The sequence below is a fragment of the Dermacentor variabilis genome, chromosome 5, assembly GCF_050947875.1.
Source record: "Dermacentor variabilis isolate Ectoservices chromosome 5, ASM5094787v1, whole genome shotgun sequence".
In the NCBI taxonomy this organism is placed as follows: Eukaryota; Metazoa; Arthropoda; class Arachnida; order Ixodida; family Ixodidae; genus Dermacentor; species Dermacentor variabilis.
Window position 1 is genome coordinate 118606431 of NC_134572.1, and position 23407 is coordinate 118629837.

At 48.7% G+C, this 23407-nt stretch overlaps 1 protein-coding gene across 3 annotated transcripts in view; it reads right to left on the reverse strand.

Annotated features, from left to right (window-relative positions):
• Nucleotides 1-388: 388 nt before the first annotated feature.
• The window catches only part of LOC142581953 (uncharacterized), a 73906-nt gene continuing 50887 nt past the window's right edge, over nt 389-23407 (reverse strand). For all 3 annotated transcript variants that reach the window (XM_075691386.1, XM_075691387.1, XM_075691385.1), the window contains one exon: nt 389-525. In XM_075691386.1, the coding sequence (XP_075547501.1) occupies nt 452-525 (74 nt within the window). In that variant the 3' untranslated portion in view covers nt 389-451. The remainder of the gene's footprint in view (nt 526-23407) is intronic.

Here is a 23407-nt window from a genome sequence, read left to right on the forward strand (position 1 = left end):
CTTCGGATTTCTTTACTTCTAGCGTTATCTTTTTAGGTGCTAACGCTCCGTTCCGCATTGCGAAGCGGCGTGATACGAGCCGTGGTGAAACGTTTAAAGCTTTTGTGTGTCTGTATGTGCTGTGGTGATCTTGTTCAGTTATTCACATTAATTATCTGCGTTCATTGAGTCTAGAAATATGTTTTTTAGTATCACGTATACACTGCAGCAGTCGCTTAGCTTCTTTTAGCAGTCGTTTTAGAAGCCTTAGCAGTCGTTAGGTGTCTTTTCAGCCTCTTGATTATGGGATCTTCATTTATTCCATGATTCGCAACCCACGTAGAAACAATGAGCTGAAACTAAGCAGAACTTCACACGAACAATAATTGGACAAGTGCAGAAGAGGAAGTCACTGTTGAGCCACTGTGCAGCCCATTTATTTCGCTGAGCGAGGAGCGCCGCTGAAGTCCTGCTAAAAGTTCGCTGGACCGCTTGAGCCTCCAGTCGGGCTTCCAGTAACCACTTTCACCACGAAATTCGCAGCTCCTGAGTTGAAAAAATGTAAAAACCACAGCGAATTTTTATGAATAAATGAGGAAGGGCGGCAACGGCTCACTGCAGAAGCTACTGTCAATAAACAACCAGATAACATTTTTCTAATGGTGCTCGCGTCTCTACGTGGTCGTCCACGTTCATTTTGACACGATTCCGCTGTTTTACTCAAGGTTCTGAATTCTCGCGTTCACGGGAGAATCGACATAGTGTGCTTTGGAGTTTGTCTTACTATATTTGTCTCTGTAAGACAGGAATAAGCAGTGAAATGTAGATTATAGGGCGCCACATTAAGTGTCAAGAAGAAAGAACCACACCTTGAGAATTAGCGAAACTCCTTTCACGATTTACCCTTTTTTAAATGTTTTTTTGGGTTATACAATTCGAAATTAAATCTCTTTTGCACAAGTTGTTTGTTTATAATCAAATCAAGTATTTTTTAACCGTGTATTTGGCTAAATTATGATCCCCTCCGCTGTAATGTTTTTTTAAATGCCATGCAGGTATCAGACGGACAGACATCTCTGGATTCTTACTGGCTTGACCGGTCGTCCACACATTTCATTAGACCAAGAAAGACCGCTCAGCTATAGAAAGTTTTATCGAGTGCGTCGCCGACGATTTCTTGCTTCCAATTCTTGTCAATCTCCGTGGTATTTTTTTGTTTCCGTTCTTTCGATCCAATTTACTGGCTCTATTTCTCTCTCATTCTTTCTGGCGGCTCCTTGTCGTCTATTAACACTTTTAATTACAGTGTACGTGGTTGCCAACTTTCTTGACCTTTTCCTCCGTCGGCTTTTCAGATAGAGATAGTTGTGCACTTTAGCCACCCATTTATTTTGATTCATATCACTGAGCCTTTCTTCAAAACTCATTTTGCTTTGCACTGCTCTCACTTCGAAAGAGGCCAAACTCATGCCACCCTGTACTACCTCATTTGTGGTTTTACCATGGGCGCCCAGAGCCAGCCGGCCAACCGATCTTTGGTTAAGATCTAGCCGCGACGAGGTATCCGATTTTGAGCACAGAATGACATTTGTGAAAGTTAGCGCTGGTACAATTGCTCTTTTTCAGATTCCACGCACAACCTCATATTTATTGTGGCCTCAAGGCGCTCTATGTCTCATTCTTACTGCATTAAGCAGCTCTACAAATCGTTATCTGGTGTTCCCTCGCGGTGGTAATTGTTGCTGCGGTTGAACTACATCCAGGTAGCCCCAGGCATGTTCTAAGGGCTTGTTCTGAAGTGCGCTGTAGGACAGAGATGTTATTTTTGTTAGCATTGGGCAACGCTGGTGTGCTATATCGCAAGTATCCTAGGAAGAGCGTCTTGTATAGTTGAAGCATAGATGCCATAGATGTACCCTACGTTTTACCGGCAAGAAACATTAGTATATGGGCGATAGGGGTAAGCCTCTTCTTGAAGAATGATATGTGGGGGCTCCATGAAAGGTCTCTGTCGACAATAACGCCTAGGAATCGGTGAGATATTGCGCATGAAATTGTTTGGTGTTCAATAGAAATGGGGCGCCAAGTCATGTGCTTGTGAGTAAAAGCGACTAAGGCTCGCACTTCTCGCTCTAAATGCTAAGAACTTGAGCACGCAGGTACGACGATGTCAGGGTCACTGCTTTTTGGAGCCGTGCACTAACCTGGGGACGTGTAACTGCCAATGCCCATATGCATATGTCGTCATCATATATGGAAAGGTTGACTGTACGTGGTACAACCTGGGTAAGTTCAATGATTGCAAGGTTAAACAAAGTGGGGCTAAGAACCCCGCCCTGCGGCATGCCACGGCAAGTGCAATGATCAGCGGTTCGGCCATCTATACTTTGCACAAAGAAGGATCTTTTGAATGGATAACTCTGAAGCCACGGAGGCATTCATCCACCAATTCCATTATTTCCAAGGGCACATGTTGCTCATATATCCAGAGTTCCTGATCACCGCCTCGCTCGCTTGCCAAAAAAAAAAAGAAGGACCCAAGGCAGCGTTCTCCAGCTCAATTGCGGCTAACCAACACTATTTGTCATTGAGATCATCAGCATCATTATCATCATCAGCCTGGCTATGCCCACTGCAGGGCAAAGGCCTCTTCCGTACTTCTCCAACTACCCTGGTCATGTGCTAATTGTGATCATGTTCTCCTTGCAAACTTCTTAATCTCATCCGCTCACCTAACTATCTGCTGCCCCCTGCTACGCTTCCCATCCCTTGGAATCAAGTCCGTAACCCTTAATGACCATCGGTTATCTTCCCTCCTCAATACATGTCCTGCCCATGCCCATTTCTTTTTCTTGATTTCAACTAAGATGTCATTTATTTGCGTTTGTTCCCTCACCCAATCTGCTCTTTTCTTATCCCTTAATGTTACACCCATCATTCTTCTTTCCATAGCTCGTTGCGTCGTCCTCAATTTAAGCAGAATCCTTTTCGTAAGCCTCCAGGTTTCTGCCCCATACGTGAGTACTGGTAAGACACAGCTGTTATATACTTTTCTCTTGAAGGATAGTTGCAACCTGCTGTTCATGATTTGAGAATGCCTGCCAAACGCACCCCAGCCCATTCTTATTCTTCGGATTATTTCAGTCTCATTGTCCGGATCCGTGGTCACTACCTGCCCTAAGTAGATGTATTCCCTTACCACTTCCAGTGCCTCGCTACCTATCGTAAATTGGTGTTCTCTTCCGAGAATGTTAAACAATACTTTAGTTTTCTGCAGATTAATTTTTAGACCCACCCTCCTGCTTTGCCTCTCCAAGTCAGTGAGCATGCATTGTAATTAGTCCCCTGTGTTACTAAGCAACGCAATATTATCAGCGAATCGCAAGTTACTAAGGTTTTCTCCAATAACTCTTATCCCCAATTCCTCCCAATCCAGGTCTCTGAATACCTCCTTTAAACACATTGTGAATAGCATTGGATATATCATATCTCCCTGCCTGACGCCTTTCTTTATTGCCATTTTGGTGCTTTCTTTATGGAGGACTACTGTGGCTGTGGAGCCGCTATAGATATATTTCAATATTTTTACATACAGCTCGTCTACAGCCTTATTCCGTAATGCCTCCATGACTGCTGAGGTTTCGACTGACTCAAACGCTTTCTCGTAATCAATGAAAGCTATATATAAGGGTTGGTTATATTCCGCACATTTCTCTATCACCTGATTGATAGTGTGAATATGGTCTATTGTTGAGTAGCCTTTACAAAATTCTGCCTAGTCCTTTGGTTGACAGAAGTCTAAGGTGTTCCTGATTCTATTTGCGATTACCTTAGTAAATACTTTATAGGCAACAGGCAGTAAGCTGATCGGTGTATAATTTTTCAAGTCTTTGGCGTCCCCTTTCTTTTGGATTAGGATTATGTTAGCGTTCTTCCAGGATTCCGGTAGGCTTGAGGTCATGAGGCATTGCGTATACAGGGTGGCCAGTTTTGCTAGAACAATCTGTCCACCATCCTTCAACAAATCTGCTGTTACCTGATCATCCCCAGCTGGCTTACCCCTTTGCATAGCTGCCAAGGCGTTCTTTGGTTCTTCCAGCGTTACTTGTGGGATGTCGAATTCCTCTAGACTATTCTCTCTTCCATTATCGTCGTGGGTGCCACTGGTATTGCATACATTTCTATAGAACTCCTCAGCCACTTGAACTATCTCATCCATATTAGTAATGATACTGCCGCGGCTTTGTCTCTTAACGCATACATGTGATGCTTGCCTATTCCTAGTTTCTTCACTGTTTTCAGGCTTCCTCCGTTCCTGAGAGCATGTTCAATTCTATAAATATTATACTTCCTTATGGCAGCTGTCTTGCGCTTGTTGGTTAACTTGGACAGCTCTGCCAGTTCTACTCTAGCTGTAGGGTTAGAGGCTTTCATACATTGGCGTTTCTTGATCAGATCTTTCGTCTCCTGCGATAGCTTATTGGTATCCTGTCTAACGAAGTTACCACCGACTTCTATTGCACACTCCTTAATGATGCCCATAAGAATGTCGTTCATTGCTTCAACACTAAGGTCCTCTTCCTGAGTTAAGGCCGAATATCTGTTCTGTAGCTTGATCCGGAATTCCTCTATTTTCCCTCTTACCGCTATCTCATTGATCGGCTTCTTATGTACCAGTTTCTTCCGTTCCCTCCAGGCTAATTCGACATCTTACCAAACTAAATCTCAGTACACTGAGTGCGTATGTGGAATGTTCGGCTCCCGCTTATGTACACGTTTTCGGACTGATTTCTGTGATTCCTAGCAATGTGCACTATTCGACGCAGTTTCTTCTACGGAACACGCCGATGTCCGATTTTTCTTCCCATCAGTGAACTCTTTTCAATTTCCGAGACTTTTTAGTACGGACCACGCCGCGGCTCAGCTAGCCCTACCCGGCTAGGCTTATCGTCGGGGGCGAGGAGCCAGCAGGCCCAGGCCTCGCTCGTACGTGTGGGCGGCAGCATGCCTGCTATGGAGACCGTCGTGGAGGGAGAGGACATCTCCCAAGAAGAAGCGAATCGTCCTGGATGGACGACGGCCATGGGCATCAACAAGAAGGCCAAACCGGGACCGACCGTTCCTGATCGAGGCAACGAGGGACGAGCAGAGACGAAGGGCGGCCGCCGCACGGCCGGCCCGCAGAGCGCGGTCAAGCGCCTCGTCGCCGCATCGAGGCTCCCCCGGCTACCGAGGGACCACATTCGCATCATAGTGAGGCCGAGAGACGGCGTCGACCTAAAAAAAGTGAGTCAGATTCGCCTGGCGCAAGCGCTAGCAATGGCGGCCTCACTCCCGCCGAACGAAACCGAGGAAGACATCGTTTGTCCGAACGCAACCCAGAACATTCTCGTCGTGTCCGCGCCGACCGAGAAGAACGCGAACGCATACGCCGGAGTTCACAAGCTTCCCCTAAGAGAAGGCGCATACAATGTGGCCGCATACATTGCGGCGCCGGACAACACGTGCAAGGGGGTCATCAGAGGAGTGGACCCCGAAATCAACAAGGCCCAGCTTCAGGCCATGATCATGAACCAAAGAAATCCCAAGGCCTTGGAAGCCGAGCGGATCAAAAACACCTTGACGGTGGTAGTGCTCTTCAACAGCATGAAAGTGCCGAACTACGTCATGTGTGGCGTAAGCCTAATACGCTGCACGCTATACAGGTGGCAGAACGACGTGTGCTACGGGTGCGGTGACTTGGGCCAGAGAGTCGACGTCTGTCCTAATCCTGACAAGAGGTACCGCGGCTGCAGAGCCAACGACCCGGCTTAGGACCACCAGTGCTCGCCCAAGTGCGCCCTCTGCCGGGGCCAACACCCGACGGTGGACAGCAAGTGCAAGCAACGATATCAAATCCCTTACGTCGTGCGGCGCAGGAGGCGCCGACGCAGAAATGCGAAGAAATAGCAGCTGCAAAGCCATCCGCAACAGCTGGAGAGTAGATCACGCGATTCCAGCGTGGCAAGCGAGCCCAGAGGGGGACGTTCGACAACGCCGACACTACAACAGCGCAGCCGATCGAGAAGCCGTTCCCGCTCCAGGGGGCGCTCCGGCTCCCAAGTGCGCATTCAAGAAGGGCCGACCTTGGCGGACCGGGCCAAGCCAAAGCCGCAGCCGAAATCACAATCAAAGGTAACGCAGGTAGCATTGCCAAAGCATAACAAGGAAGACCCTAGAATAGCTCAGCTAGCAGAAGAAAACGCGCGCTTCAAGTCGGAGATTCAGCAAACGAGGGCAGATTTCGAATCGTTTCGGAAACAAGGTTCCACTCCTCAGCTAGTCGAACAACAGCAGCAGCAGGTGCCGCAAAGTACACCGACCCCGCAACGGGAGCAGTCGGTTCTCTCGGTCAAACGCAGGGCCCCTCCCCTGACAGAGGAGGGAAACCCGGCGGAACCGGAGTCCAGTAGCATCCTATTGGGAATTAAGCAGTTGATTAGCTCTTTGCAGCTAATGGTCCAGCAACTAGCGGGAAGCATGGTAGCGCTCGCGGCAAGAGTGACGCGTATCGAAGCACACATGGCGCCTGCAGGTGCTAAACAAATCCAAGGCATCAATCATGGCGAACAACTCAACTAGAGAGCTGGTAGTGTGGCAGTGGAATTGCGCTAGCTTCAAAAAGCGCAAGGCTCCGCTGCTACAGTTCGTTCCCTGACAGGCGGACAAACCGCACGTCATAATCTTACAAGAAACTTTGGGTAGCGAGGCGACCCTGCCGGCTACCGGGTCGCCTCGTCGAAATTCGAACAGGGTAAGCGCGGAGTGGCGACCCTCGTCGCGAACAAATGCTCATTCCAGGAACGAGATTTGAAATTAGGCAACGCGAAAGCGGAGGTAACCGTGATCGAAATCATACCAAACAGTTCGCTGAAAAACAGCGTATTCGTAGGGAACGTGAACAGCCCGCCCTCTGACCACAGACAGTCGTTCACATCGATAATAACGAAGGCGGCCTCAATGGCCAGAGGGGCCCCACTAATAGTGGCAGGAGATTTTAACGCGCCCCACGGAGCCTGGGGTTACGCAAGGCCAGTTCCTAAGGAAGAGCGGCTATTGGAGGCAGTCACTACGTGCTCGCTAGAGCTGGTGACGGACCCCCGCTATCCGACTCGACTAGGCACGTCGGTGGCGCGGGACACGACGCCCGACCTGACCTTCGTTAAGAACGTGCGAGGGGCCGAGTGGCGCAACCTGCACGAGAACCTCGGCAGCGACCACTACATACTGGCGGTCACGATCCCCATCAGGGCGGCACCACCTAGAGAATTTAAGGTCACTGACTGGGACGCCTTCCGCAAAATAAGGAAGGAAGACACAAGTGAATACGCGGATCATGACAGTCTTTTTAGAAGGCTCATAGAGGACGTTAGCACCACGACGAGGGTTGTCCAAACTGAAGTGAACGTGGAAAGGATGGACGCGAGATTGGCACACCTATTAGAGGCAAAGAATTCCATCACGGTCAGGTGGAAAACGCAAAGACTGAATCGCAGACTGCGAAAGAAAGTAGCGGAACTAAACCGGGAAATTGAAGCGCACTCGATCGAGCTTTCCAAGCAACAGTGGAACGAGGTGCGCGCATTGGTAGACGGACAAATGAGAACCGGGCGCAAATGGAACCTCCTAAAGCAACTGTTAGACGACAGGCAATCCAAACGCAATCAGAGATTGGCAATCGATAGGATTTTACAAAAACAAAAGGAGCAGGGCAAAACGGAAAGCGAGTTCCTAAAGGGGCTGGCGGAGACGTATCTCCCACTGGGCCCGTCAGGCGACGGCGACTATCCACAATACGCCGGGGCAGAGGTCGAAGAACTCGACGCGCCCTTCGCGGAATCGGAAATTTGGGATGCCTTACAAGGCCTCAACGGACGCTCCGCTACGGGCCCGGACGGGGTCTCGAACAAACTGTTGAGGAACCTATACGGACAGTCGGTCGAGAAGCTCACCGAAGAAATCAACAGAGTGTGGGAAACGGGACGAGTACCAGAGGTCTGGAAAGGGGCCTCGGTCATACTAATACCGAAACCCGGTACACCACTTGCTGCGGAGAACATGCGGCCAATATCGCTAACCTCGTGCGTAGGCAAGATGGCCGAACATGCCATATATAACCGAGTATCGCGGTACATAGAGAGAGAGGGCCTCTTTCCACATAACATGGTGGGCTTCAGACCGGGCCTCTCCACACAGGACGTAATGTTACTACTCAAGAAGCATATAATTGACGGCATGACCAGAGACACCAGGGGCTGGCCCTGGACCTAACAAAAGCGTTCGAAACGGCCAAACACAGATTCCTAATGGAAACGATCTCGGTGATAGGGCTCGGCCGGAAATTCCACTCTTACATAGGCTCCTTCCTCAGAGACAGGAAAGCCACGATCAAAATAGGACAGGCCACGTCCGAGTGGTACACGCTGGGCGCGAGGGGCACCCCACAAGGGGCGGTGCTCTCCCCGCTATTATTCAATCTGGCAATGAAAGGGCTCTCGGACCGTCTGACAAGAGGGACCAATGTCAATCACGCCCTGTACGCAGACGACATTACGGTGTGGTGCCCGGGAGGGTCCGGCGCAGAATCCGAGCGGTCTCTTCAAGAGGCGCTGGACACAACGGAAGAGTACCTGACGGAAAAGGGACTCTGTCGGGCACCCAGCAAATCGGAACTGTTGCTGTACAGGCCCTCGAAACAAGGCATGAGGAATTTGACGCCGATCGATCAAATACCTATCAAATTACACACGAGTGCCGGCCAGCCGATTCCCAGAGTGGACACTATAAGAATCCTGGGGCTGCTAATTGAGGCTAAAGGCGGTAACACGCAAACCGTCATGAAACTCACGTCCAAAACGGAGAACATGCTCCGGCTGATCCTCAGGGTGACGAACCGCAGGAAAGGGCTCAGCGAGAGCAATCTCATCAGATTTTACGACGCCTTCTTCATGAGTCACGTAAATTACGTAGCCTCGGCGCTAGAATGGACCAAGAAAGACGCGGCCAAGATAGAGACACTGATGCGCAAGAGCATCAAAAGGGTGCTAGGTCGTCCGATCACTACAAGCACGGAGCAGCTCGATAGGTTAGGGGTCCATAATTCACTATCAGAAATCATCGAAGCGCAGACCAAGGCACAGGTCGTGCGGCTGTCGACCACCAGGGCCGGCAGGCGCATCCTAGAAGAAGCAGGGATAAATGCCGGGGCAGAGTGCAACGCACGCAAGATTGCGCTCAGCGCGGCGGTCAGGGGCACTTTCAGGGTAGAACCGCTTCCGAGAAACGTCCACCCGCAATTCATCGAGGGCCGCCGAAAGGCGAGGGCCCGAGCACTGCTGAAATCAACCGCCAACTGCCCGGGACTGGCGGAATTTGTAGACGCGGCCTAGTACGGGCGCAGCGACCGGTATGCGGCCGTCTCGATACACTGGGATGGTAGGATAATTAACGCAGCATCGGTCAAGGGGGTAACGTCCGCGGCCACGCGGTGGCCGAACAGGTGGCAATAGCCATGGCAATGAGGGACCCCGAACGTCCTTACGTCTACACAGATTCGCGATCGGCGGCAAGAGCATTCGCCTCGGCTCGATATCCCGGGAAGCGGCGGCCGTCCTCGGCAGCGAGGGAGCCGCGGGTCATCACATCGTCAAATGGTTTCCAGCCCACATGGGGGCCGACGTGCACCCCGAATTTCCCAACGCCAACGAGCTGGCGCACGGACGCGCGCGAGGACTCACGCACCGCGGCGATCGTGGCGAGCGAAGTGGCAGAGAGGGAGGGGAGCACCGAGACCCGCCGCTCACCTTCAACGAAATAACAACACACTATCAGCTGTCGAGGAGGACCTTCCCACTCCCCCATGCTAAACTCACTAGACCACAGTCATCGATAATCAGAATGTTTCAGACAGGGTCGTTCTCCTTGAGAGGCAGACTGAGCCGTTATTCAGCAGAAGTAGAACCGTAATGTCCGGATTGTGGCGAATCGTACTACTCGCTAGCGCACATGCTCTGGCGATGCTCCGCGTTAAGCGGCTCCGTGTTCACTAAAGAAGAAGACTGGATGGAAGCCCTGCGAAGCGACGACCACCAGACCCAGCTCCGGGCCGTCCAGAGGGCTCACGAAAGGGCGGAGGCTCACGGGCTTCCCGTCCCAACGTGGGTGCGGCCCGCGACCCCTGCCGACCACTAAACCAAGAGTGGGTGGGGAGGGGTTCCTCAGGACACAATAAAGTTATTTCCTCCTCCACGTTCCTATAGTAACTGCAGCGCACCTTGCCCAGCACGTCCACATCTTGTATGATGCCTGGGTTAGCGCAGAGTATAAAGTCTATTTCATTTCTAATCTCGCTATTTGGGCTGCTCCACGTCCACTTTCGGCAATCCCGCTTGCGGAAGAAGGTATTCATTATCCGCATATTATTCTGTTCTGCAAACTGTAATAATAACTCTCGCCTACTATTCCTAGAACATAGGCGATATTCCCCCACTGACTTGTCTCCAGCCTGCTCCTTGCCTACCTTGGCATTGAAGTCGCCCATCAGTATAGTGTATTTTGTTTTGACATTAGCCATCGCTGATTCCACGTCTACATAGAAGCTTTCGACTTCCTGGTCACCATGACTGGATGCAGGGGCGTAGACCTGTACAACCTTCAATTTTTACCTCTTATTAGGTTTCCCAACAAGACCTGCCACCTTCTCGTTAATGCTATAGAATTCCTGTATGTTACCAGCTAAATCCTTATTAATCAGGAATCCGACTCCTAGTTCTCGTCTCTCCGCTACGCCCCGGTAGCACGGGACGTGCCCGCTTTTTAGCACTGTATATGCTTCTTTTGGCCTCCTAACCTCACTGAGCCCTATTATATCCGATTTACTGCCCTCTAATTCCTCCAATAGTACTTCTAGATCGCCTCACTAGATAAAGTTCTAGCATTAAACGTTGCCAGGTTCAGATTTTAATGGCGGCCTGTCCGGACCCAGACATTCTTAGCACCCTCTGCTGCATCATAGAGAGTGCTAAGAATTTATTTTATCCACGGTTGGTTTCCACCCGTGAATAAAAAAGTTTTGTTAGTAATAACAGTATGCCTTACAGTGTGAATTACACTTGTCCAGTAAAGCGGCCGTTTACGAACTGCGCAAGCGTCTGAAGCAGTGGTAGGTGCTGGATTACAGATATCGTTGCTCTGTATAGCGCATGGTCTAAGCATGCGACATCAATGTTTATACGAGGGTTGATCCAGAAATAAGGTTCCCATCAATTTTTGAAATATATGACAATGTTTATTCTCATAGAAATTTACATATTTGGAAAGATGAAACTTTGCTCTATTTTTCTACAAAATCTCCATCCTTTTCTACGCATTTTTGTAGACGGTGCTCCTATCTCTGTATCCCAATGTCGTAGAACTCCGCCACCAACGCGTTGGGGAAGCGTTTCAGCTCTTCTTTGACTTCATCGTCGCTCCGGAAGCGTTGGCCACTCAAATGTTCCTTTAATTTGGGGAACAAATGATAATCACTAGGCGTGGGACTGTACGGTGGGTGGGGCATGACAGTCCATCCAGAGTCTGTCAAAAGTCCCTGGGTTTGACGGGAGGCTCACGTGAGGCCGGGCGTTGTCGTGAAGCAGCGTTACATCGGCTGCCAGTCGTCCTTGTCGGCGGTTCTGGATAGCTCGCCTGAGTTTTCTTAGTGTTGCACAATAACTGTCTGATTTGATTGTTGTGCGACGTTCCATGAAATTGATCAGCAGTATCCCTTCAGGATCCCCCAAAACACTGGCCATGACTTTGCCAGCAGCAGAAGTTTGTTTGAACCTCTTTGAGACGGGTGACTCTGGGTGACGCCACTGTTCGGATTTTTGTTTCGTTTCGGGAATGAATTGAAGCACCTACGTGTCGTCTCCCGTAACGATGGAGTCCAACAATCCTTTTTTATCTTCTTGACACTTTTGAAGAAACTGGTGAGCACAGTCAAGGCGCTTCTCTTTGTGGTCTGATGTCAATAGCCGCGGTACCCATCGAGCACAACTCTTGTGATACCTCAATTTTTCAGTTTCTTGATGCTTATAGCCTTACGGCTAGTGTATCTGAGCTGTGTGGATGCTATTGAAGCAGATCTTAACGCTTCCTCACTTGTACGTTCCATCCAAGGTTCTTTCCCATAAACAAAGGCGGCATAAATGTTGGTTTACAAAAAAATTAAAATATTTTTAAACAGAAGGAAGTGCTTATACCAGCGTCATAACGACAGTCGAAAAACACTGATCATCGACAATCTAAAGCAGTTGGGTAGTCTAATCTCGAAAATTACAATGACGTAGAACAGTTTCTTTGAAACATAAGAGTCACTTCTGAAAGAGAGACACAAATAGTTATGAAAACTGGTGAAAAGAAAGGGCAGAGATGAAGTTGGGATTCCACCCTTAACGCTTGAGAACGTAACTATAAGCGACGATGGTGAAAAAGCGAACTCCTTCAACGATTATTTTGTGTCCGTTTTTTCTATCTCTACGCTCAGTCATGCTCCACTCTGCCTGAATAGCTTTAATCGAGTTCAATCCCATTCCCAGCGTTACTATCGACGACTGCGGCATTATGAGGCTCCTCACAAAACTAAAAACAAACTCTGCGCCTGGCTCTGATGGTATTCCCAACTATATCCTCAAATCTTGCCATGGCATTCTTCTAAATACTTAACATTACTATTCACGAAATCTCTGAATAACTGTGAGCTGCCTCAAGACTGAAAAACTGGTAACATTGTTACCATTAATAAATTAGTAATTAATAAATAGTAAGCTTTACACAGATGATTGTGTTTTATATAGGGAATACGTGGATCACTCGGCCCAGTCAGCATTACAAAACAATTTGGATTTAATTTATTGCCGGCTCCAAAAATGGAAGATGCCCTTAAGTAGTAGCAAATGTAAGCGCATCCGCTTTACTCGCGAACGTGTACCACTTAGCACACTCTCTTTTTACCTAAGCAACCAATCATCGAAAAATTGAACAAAGCCACGTACTTGGGTGCAACTTTTTCGTCAAATCTAACCTGAAATGAACACGATCATGACATAACACTTAGGGCAGGGGGCGCTCTTAATTTTATTGAAATAAACTTTAAGCATGAACCACTTATATGGTGAGACAGTTGCTCTACTTTACCAACTTCCGCCCTATTCTGGAATACACGTGGGCTATGTGGGATCCACATGCCCAAATACTAATGAACAGTATCGAAGCCATTCAAAACCGTGTTGCGCGTTTCGTGACTAGAAAATATTCTATGCCAAGCAGCATTAAGAACTATAAACGTAGCCCAAATGGCGATGAGCTCGCTACACGTCGTAAATGGAATGGAAAAACTTTATTTCTCTATATCTCAGAGAGATTGGCGGTGGGCCATTGTCTTCATGTTTTGAGTCCTGGCCGCTTCACAAGGTCGGCGCCCCTATTCCAGGGCACCGCTGAGTCTTGCTGCCTCGCAGGCGTGCTGCACAATTGCCCGTTGGGCTGCGAGCTCGCTGCTGGTGAGCAGACCATCCCATTGTTCCGCACTTGGGTTATTTACTTTATGGAATGCGAAATTACGCTTGCATGCCCACGTGATGTGGTATAACGTGGGGGTTGTTCCGCACCACGGACATGTATCCCTGTACTGGGTAGGGAACATTTTGTGTAATGTGTGCAGGTTGAAGAACGTGCCTGCTTGCAGTCTTCGCCAGCTTACTGCCTCATGTTGTGTGAGCGATGTGTGGGGTGGGGGGTATTTAAGTCTCCTTCCTCTGTAGTGGTTAAGTATTTCTGCATACGTCGGCTCCACCGTTAAGGGGGCCTCTATAGGGTTTCCGACTGCCCTGCTCGATGCGTGAGTTCGCGAACTAGGCGGTCCACCCTTGAGTTGCCCTCTATCCCGGTGTGTGCCGGTATCCAGAAGATCCTATGTTTTATCTTTTTGTTAGGAGGCTCTGTTTTGAGGAGGATTCTCAGTGCTTCCTTACTAACTCTGCCTTGTGTGTAGTTCCTGCAGTTGCTTTGGAGTCCGTTAGAATTATCAGAGATTTGTTCCTGCGGTAACCTTCAGCCGCCGCTGGAGCTACGGCGACCTCCTCCCCCTCCGTTACCGTGCAGTTTCTCAGGGTCGCGCAGCTAATTGGTTCTCCCGTGTGGTTTACCACTGCTGCCGCGACTCTGAACATTCTAGTGTTGCGGTCCCATGGGTATACGGCCGCGTCTGTGTATACTGTGTTTTCTAGTGCGGCTAGGTTTCGTTTCACGAAATCTGCTCGTGCCTGCCTTCTGGCGGCGTGGAGATTCGGGTCCATGTTTCTCGGTAGGGGGCTAACCTCCAGTGTCTGGCGAACGCTGTCTGGGATGCTAGCAGCCCGATCCTCTATTCCGTCTGTGTTATGCCCTATTCTTTTTAGGAGCTTGCGGCCGGTGGCAGTCTGCTGGAGTCGTAAACATTTTCGCCTCATATTCATTAGAAGTATTTTATTGAATTGACCTGTACTCGATAAAGAAATATCTGCAATAACCAACTCACTTGTCAAAACGCAACGACCACCCCTGAAAGATAAAAAAAAAACTTGCACGCACAACTACAGACCGGAAATCTTTTTTTTTTTCCACAGTGCAATTCGCGGCGCACCGACGTCTTGCTGCAGTATCAGGCAACAAATTTTTATATCTTCTGTGTCACCATTTGTAGATTGCATTGTAGCCTATAGAGCTTTCTTTGTGTGTTTGTTTGCTTTCATGCGCTCCACACGCAAATGTTATTTATGCCATTTTTTACATGCCATAATCAGTGTATGTTGCGTTTTTGCTCAGCATCTTACTAGCGCTGTTATTGTATTCTCATAATTATTTGCTTGGGTACCTCTAGGATGGGTTTCACATGACCTTTACTTGTCTGTACCCGTCACTTAATTGTATAGTTTCCGCGTTTTCTTTGGCATGATAATTGTGCCGGCTGTGCTAGTGGTGATGCAAGGAGCCCGGCGGCGGTCACGCGCGCCACTTTCTCAGCTGTGACTGGTTCACCTGTTCGGCGACAGAACAGCCACGCAGCTACCCCAGTCACGAAGACGCGGTGATGTGCGCAAAGAGACGCTTCGCTTTTAATAAGTGAACTTGCCGGCTGACTGATGATGATGATGATGTATTGGGTTTTATGGCGCAAGGGCCAGGAATGGCCAAAGAGCGCCATGTCTGTGGTAGTGGGTGTGCAGTGTAACTATGACTACTATGAAATTGGTGTGACCTGGCTGAATAGGGGCCTTAAAATATAAGCTCTCAAGTGCGTAAAATCTGTGTAATAAAATTATGGCGATGACATATGACTTGTACTATGAACATTTCGATGCATATCAAAAGAATGATACGATAGGTAAAATATATCAGATTATAAGAAATGCTAGAGCACTACTGCCTCCTTAGAGCCCTTGAAAACACAAGGGCCTGGAGGCATGTGCTATACAAAACAATTATCGCAGTGGCATCCTCCGGAGAGAGGAGGCGCTACGAATGCATGGGACTAATAACATGTAAGGCCACATCTCTCAGAAAACCTAGGACTGTGTCTGTATTAAAAAGCGGTTTTGGACCAAGAAACATCGCAGGATGAAGGGGAATGTGCTGTTGGTATATCTAAGGAAAAATGTCTCTTTCTCTCAGATTCGGCTTCCCGACACTCCAGGAGGACGTGGAGTACGGTCAGCCTCTCCCCGCATCTACCACAGGTTGGAGGCTCACTTCCGGTGAGTAGAAAGTTATGGGTGCCAAATGTGTGTCCTGTTCTTAGACGACAGAATAGGACATCTGTTCGGTGCGATTTGGTAGTAGAGGGCCAGAATCCTAACTGTGGCTTTATCAGGTGGAGCTTATTATCCGTTTCCGCGTCCCACATGTGTTGCCAGTGGGCTCGCAGCTTCCTTCGCAAGAAAGGCCTCAGATCGGTGACAGGCACCTCAGCGGTAGGGTTAGCGGCTCGCGATGCGATCGACGTGGCCATCTCGTCCGCCAGAACGTTGCCTTCAATTCCCCTATGGCCAGGTACCCAGCATATTATGATATGCTGCTTAGATGAGTACGCTTTACACAAGACGGAATAGAGTTCATTAAATACGGGATGTTTATGTTTGCTGAATGTGATTAAGGCCTTCACGACGCTTAGGGAGTCTGTATAGATCGCTGCTTTTGGAAGTTTCGATTTTCTTATATGCTTCACAGCAGAGAGTAATGCGTAGGCCTCGGCCGTAAATATGCTTGTTTCCGGATGCAGTACGTCGGATTCCGAGAAGGATGGGCCGACGGCTGCATAGGATACCCCGGCATTTGACTTCGAAGCGTCTGTGTAGAACTCTGCACAGGAATGCTTGTGCTGGAGTTCTAGGAAATGCATTCTGATTTCGGCCTCAGGAGCGTGCTTTGTAACTTGAATGAAAGATGTGTCGCATTGTATCAGCTGCCACTCCCAAGGAGGTAGCAGCTTGGCTGGATGCATTAGGCGAAGCTCGAGGAGTGGAACATGCATTTCTTCACTAAGCTCCCTCACACGCAGCGAGAAAGGCTGTCTTACGGAGGGACGATTGCGGAGGAGTGTAGCATATGTCATGTCATTAACGGTATTAAAACACGGATGTTGAGGGTTTGAGTGGACTTTCAGAAAATATGTTTGGCTGATGTATGTTCTCTGCAGACGAAGTGACCACTCATTTGATTCTACATTTAGACTTTGTATGGGACTCGTTCTGAAAGCACCAGTGGCCAGTCGGATTCCTAGATGGTGGACTGGGTCTAGCATCTTTAGCGCGCTCTGGGCGGCAGAGTTATATACTACAGCACCATAATCCAATCGAGACCGAATTAGGCTCTTGTATAGGTTCATTAAACACTTCCTGTCACTACCCCATGTAGTCTGGGATAGAAGTTTCATTAAGTTCATTGTTTTTAGACATTTTTCTTTCAGATATTTAATGTGTGGAATGAAAGTAAGTCTGTAGTCAAGTATGATACCTAGGAATTTGTGCTCTTTGCTGACAGGTATTCGTTGTCCACACAGTTCTAAGGAAGGATCCGGAACCGGGCCTCTCTTTCTAGTAAAGAGAACACAAGAGCTTTTGTTAGGATTGATCTTAAATCCATTCTTGTCTGCCCACATTGAGACTTTGTTCAGGCCATGCTGTACCTGTCTCTCGCACACTGCGAGGTTACAGGATTTGAAAGCTATTTGTATGTCGTCCACGTAGACAGAATAAAAGATTGCCGGTGGTAATGAAGCGCGAAGCGTGTTCATCTTCACGATGAAGAGTGTGCAGCTGAGCACGCCTCCTTGGGGTACACCCGTTTCTTGCGTAAAAGGACGCGGAAGTACATTACCGACTTTTACCCGGAAAGTACGAGTGGACAGATAGCTTTCTATTAGGTTTAGCATATTACCATGGATGCCCATTTCTGACAAGTCTCTTAAGATTCCGTAACGCCACGTCGTATCGTACGCCTTCTCCATATCGAGGAATATGGATAAGAAGAATTGTTTGTGTACAAATGCGTCCCGGATATTTGCTTCTACACGTACAAGATGGTCAGTTGTGGAGCGCCCTTCTCGGAAGCCGCACTGATAGGGATCAAGGATTTTGCTCAGTTCAAGGAAATGAATGAGTCGCCGATTAATCATTTTTTCAAACACCTTACAAATGCAACTTGTGAGGGCTATTGGGCGGTAACTTGCCACTGAGGAGGGGTCCTTGCCTTGTTTCAATACAGGGACCACAATGGCTTCCTTCCATGCGGTTGGAAGGTACCCTGCATCCCAAATGGTGTTGAAAAGTGTGAGTAGTGTAACCTGCGTGTCATTGTGTAAGTTTTTGAGCATTTCGTACATGATTCTATCAGATCCTGGTGCGGAGCTGTTGCATGCGCTCAAGGCAGCTCTCAATTCGGCAATACAAAAAGGACGGTTGTAAGGCTCATCCTCTCGACCTTTTCTTGTTAATGGCTTACGTTCTTCTGTTTGTTTGTATTTGAGAAGGGATGGTGTATAATTTGTTGGACTTGACACGCTCTCAAAATATTCCCCAAGTGAGTCTGCCTGGTCTTGCAGTGTATCGCCCTGTGTGTTTACCAGGGGGAGTGAATATGTTTGCCGCCCTCTAATCCTATTAACTCTGTTCCAGGCTTTGGCCTCATCCCTAAACGAGTTAATACTCGATAGAAACTTGTGCCAGCTTTCTCTTCTGGCCTGTCGGCGGGTTCGCCTGCCTTGGGACTTTATTTTTTTAAAGTTCATAAGATTATCTGCAGTGGGAGAAGAGCGTAGCAACCCCCACGCCTTGTTCTGATTCTTACGGGCGATCCTACATTCGCTGTTCCACCACGGTACACGTCGTTTGCATGCCAGACCACTCACTTCGGATATGCATTTTGATGCGGCATCTATTATGAATGATGTAAGATACTCTACAGCAGCATCAATTTCTAAAGAAGACATGTCGGCCCATGAGATGTTAGTGAGAGTTCGAAATTTCTGCCAGTCGGCTGTGTCTATCTTCCACCTAGGAGCTTGTGGAGGATATTCGTTTTCTTTAGATGTTCTTATCAGTATAGGGAAGTGGTCGCTCCCTTAAGGATTGGTCGTGACTTCCCATTCGAGGTCGGGCAGTATGGACGGGGAAACTATGCTAAGATCTATTGAAGAAAAGGTTCTGTTTGCTAGGGAGTAATACGTGGGTTCCTTCTTATTCAGCAAGCACGCACCTGAAGAAAAAAGGAACTGTTCAACAAGACGACCTCGCGCGTCTGTACGAGAGTCGCCCCACAGGGAGCTGTGCGCATTGAAATCGCGAAGAACAACATAAGGTTCTGGCAATTGATCTATAAAGGATTGGAATTCATGTTTCGTTAATTTGTAGTGTGGGGGTACGTGAAGCGAGCAAATGGTGACGAGTTTATTTAGAAGAACAGCTCGAACCGCCACTGCTTCAAGGGGCGTTTGTAGCTGTGAATGCTGACAGGAAATATTTTATGAATAAAAATGGCAACACCGCCTGATGATACGACAGCATCATTGCGATCTTTGCGGAACTTGACATAAGGTCGGAGAAAGTTTGTGTGTTGTGGTTTTAAGTGTGTTTCTTGTAGACACAGCACTTTTGGATTGTGTTTTTGGATAAGCTCTTGCACGTCCTCAAGGCTCCTAAGAAGACCTCTAACGTTCCATTGAATAATTTGTGTATCCATATTGAAAGTAAATAAGTGCTGTGTGTATGGAAACGGAGGTGATGCCTTAGGTTACAGAGCTCTTTCGAGGCCCTGTAACGGGGGTTCTGCCCTTTCTGGAGCGTTCGAGTGAGCCTCGCCGCTCCTTAGGCGCTTGATGCGCCTTGGGAATAGGTGTAGTGTCCATTGCCTCTTGTGAGGCGCCGGACACGTGCTCTTGCGAGCGAGAATTTACAAGCGAGGGTCCTGCCTTGGGGGGCAAGACCCCTGCACCCACCAGCCCGGAGGTCGATGGGGCTCCCTGGGAAATTTGGTTGCGCCGGCTGTTGCCAGCGCTGGAAGGGGTCGGGGAGGTTGGGGCAGCCTCGGCTGCGCCCACCTTCGTTGTGGGTGGTCCTGTCTGGTGGGTTGACGGAGCAGCGCTCCCTGCAACCGCCGCGGGGGCAGATGGCGTAACTGCCGGCTCACTGCCTGTGGGTCGGACAGCCGCCGGAGGCCGTTGTGACGCTGCCCCCTGACGCGCCACATCGGCAAAGGTTTTCTTGGGCAGGTACGATACCCGCCTGCGTGCCTCCTTGAATGAGATATTCTCTTTTACTTTGATCGTTACGTTTTCTTTTTCTTTCTTCCAGGAGGGGCACGACCGCGAGTATGCGGCGTGCTCCCCGTCACAGTTTACACAGTGGAGAGCGTTCTCACAAGTTTCAGAGGTGTGTTCTTGAGCACTGCATTTTGCACAAGTTTGGCGGCATCGGCAGCTCTGCGAGCTGTGACTGAAGCGCTGGCATTTGAAACATCGGAGTGGGTTTGGCACGTACGGCCTAACACGGAGCTTGATGTACCCGGCCTCGATTGATTCGGGCAAGATACTTGATCCAAAAGTAATTATTAGGTGCTTCGTCTGAATCTCTTTACCATCCCGCCTCATCTTAATTCTTCTGACATTGATTACATTTTGTTCGCTGAAGCCCTCCAGGAGTTCCGCTTCAGTCAGCTCAAGCAAATCATCATCTGACACAACTCCACGGGTGGTGTTCATTGTACGGTGCGGGGTTACTGTTATGGGGGTCTCTCCAAATGACACTAGTTGCGGTAGTTTCTCATATTGTTTTACATCGCGGAGCTCCAAGAGGAGGTCGCCGCTTACCATCCTCGACACCTTGTATCCTGGACCAAAAACATCAGTCAGGGACTTTGAAACAAGGAATGGTGAAATGTTTCGCACTGCTCTGTTTGGCTTTTCGGAATGAATAACGTGGAAGCGGGGAAAATTCTGGGTTTGGCCTCCAAAAAACTTGAAGACATCTTCGGTGCGCCCTCGTTTCTGAGGGCGATCAGCAAGGGAGGGGAAAGAAGTTTTCATGAAAAAATGTATAGATTCGGCAACAGCGCCCACCACGGCCACCACGGAGCCCAACACCGCCCACCACGGAGCCCAACGAGGGGACGCGGCAGAGCTTGCATAGAAGTCTGCACGACGCCAGTCGTACGCCGTCACTACAACCAAATATGGTGTACCCAAGGTTGGATAGCCACACAGGGTTAACCCTTGCCGCCAGGAGAAAGGAAGTAAAAAGAAGAGAGAAGGAGACAGGAAAGGTCAAAAGGTGGGAGATAAAGACGAAGATTCGAGGAGGGAGAGACAGGAAAAGGCGACTGCCGATGTCCTCCAGGTGGGTCAGTCTGGAGGTGCCGTCTATGTGAAGCCGAGGCCGAAGAGGTGTGTTGCCTCCGCCGGGGGGCCTTAAAGGTCCAAACACCCAACATCGGCTCAACCCCCAGGATCCCCTTTTCCCCAGACACGGCTAAGCCGCGCACGGCTACACGCGGGAGGGTCCAACCCTCGTGTGCTCGGGTTCGTGGTGTCGCAACACACCAAACGCCTGCTGACGCAGACGCCCCTGCGGGGCCGGCTGACTGAACCTTATATACTTGCAATACGGACGATTATGAATTGCTGAATGTATACAATGCGATTTTGTTGCTTTTGGTGTTCTCTATGGGCCCCTGGCAGGAAGTGTTCCACGCTTCATTTATTTCGTTGAAAATTACCAAAATTGGTTAACGACATGGCTTCAGATTGCTTCTCGCAGATGACCTGAATGTGCATCAGCCAAATTTTTCTGCGAAAGAACAGGGATTCAGGAGAACCGTCCAAGGGTTTCTCAAACGTAACAAATGTACTCATAAGAATTGTGAATAACTCCTCAACTTTGATTGAACTTTTTCTCACAAACCTTGATAATTCTGGTCTCTTGTCCGGTGCAGACAACGCGCATATCAGTCCTGCCCGTATTTTTGATCGCCAAACATAATACCTGCACAACTTGGAATAAGGACAGTGCTTATATAGTCGTAAGGGATATTAATGAATCAAGCCTTAATGTTTTCTGCAAAAAATTGTGAACAGTTGATTGAATATTTATCGCATCCAGAAGCCTGAAATAGCTTATGATTGTTTTTATTGTGTGTTCAAACCTGTCTATGACCAATGAATTTCTTTCTTCTTTTAATACAGAGCTTTAAAGCTTACCGCAATATCAAGAAATCATGGATAAGGAAGAGCTACCTGAAAAAATGCGTGGAGCTATACCGTGCTGGCTTAGAGGCCGTGGCGTGTGTTTCTAAGCCCAGGGTCGAGGGAGAAATCCCGGCCCCGGCGGATGCATTTTGGTGACAGCGAAATGTAAAAGGCACCCGTGCACCGTGCACATGGTTCATAATCATATTGTGGTTCTTGCACGTAAAACCCCACAATTGAATGTTTTTAATCAGACCATGGTTTTGACATGTAAAGCCCAGAATTTTTTTTAATACACAATAGAAGTAAGTTATACTAACGCTTTATGAGTACTAATAGCGAAAAATCTCTTAAACATTAAATGAACAAAGAAATAAGGTCAGCAGCCTAATACGGCGCGGAAATACAGAAATATTTAGGCAACCTATTTAACTACGCACCTAAAATTCCACCTAGCCTGGAAGCAACTGAGTAGGTTCCTTGTGTGCGGCGGAAGTGAGGCGAATATCTTATAACGGAAATTTGCATAGACTATAACATAATGCAGGTGTCACACGTACGCTTCTGATCGCGATCAGCGCCGGTCCGGATCGAGCCTGATCCGCATCGGGTGTTGCTACACGGTCATTCGCGATCTCGATCCTGCGGGATACGGGTCTGGGCGATCGCGATCAGGCCCCTTGATCGTGAGCGCAGGCTGACGTCTGCGCCCTCTAGCGCAGTACTCTGAAAACGCTAAAAAAAGTAAAGCCAGCTCAATAAAAGATGTTTAAAAATCTGTAAAATTGAACTATTGTCCAAATTTAACAATGTTTTGCAAATATGAATTCGTAGCTAATAGATTATGCACTTCTGAGAGTTTCTGACGATCAACAGACTATAATAACTCGATCCGGATCGTTGGACCATGTAGCAGCAACCATTGCTGATCGCAGTCGAGAAATTCGATCCATATCAGCTCCGATCGCGCTCAGAAGTGAACGTGTGACACCGGTATAACTTCAGGGGCGGACTTAGCAAATAGCTTTACTGCTTACTTCCTCACCCTCACAAATCGGGTGCATGAACAAAAGCGCAAGTAATTCCTGGGCAGAAGGAAAGTGCAATTTTTGGTTGCGATGTGTGCAGGCGAAATAACTATTGTATTTAGATCCATAAGAACCAGCAGACGCGCCGTGGTTGTTCAGTGGCTATGGTGCTGGGCTGTTGAGCTCCGATGACATCACGAGCGCCGCCTAGCGGAATGTGACATATTCTGCGAACGGACGCCGCCGTGGCCACGAGCATGAGCCATTAAAGATGGCGGCGCTGCATGGTCTCGTAGGGAGTACCTGGGCTGGGTAACAACCGTGAAGTGAACAAAAAATATGGCGGCGCCGCATCGGCTCGTAGAGGGGCATCTGGGCTGGCTAACATCCGTGAAGTGAACAAGAAAGGTGGTGGCGCTGCATGGTCTCGTAGAGGGGCATCTGGGCTGGCTAACATTCGTCAAGGGAACAAAAAGATGGCGTTGTGGCATGGTCTCCTAGAGGGGTTTCTGGGCTGGCTAACATACGTGAAAGGAACAAAAAAGATCACGGCGCTGCATGGTCTCGTAGAGGGGCATCTGGGCTGGCTAACATTCGTCAAGGGAAC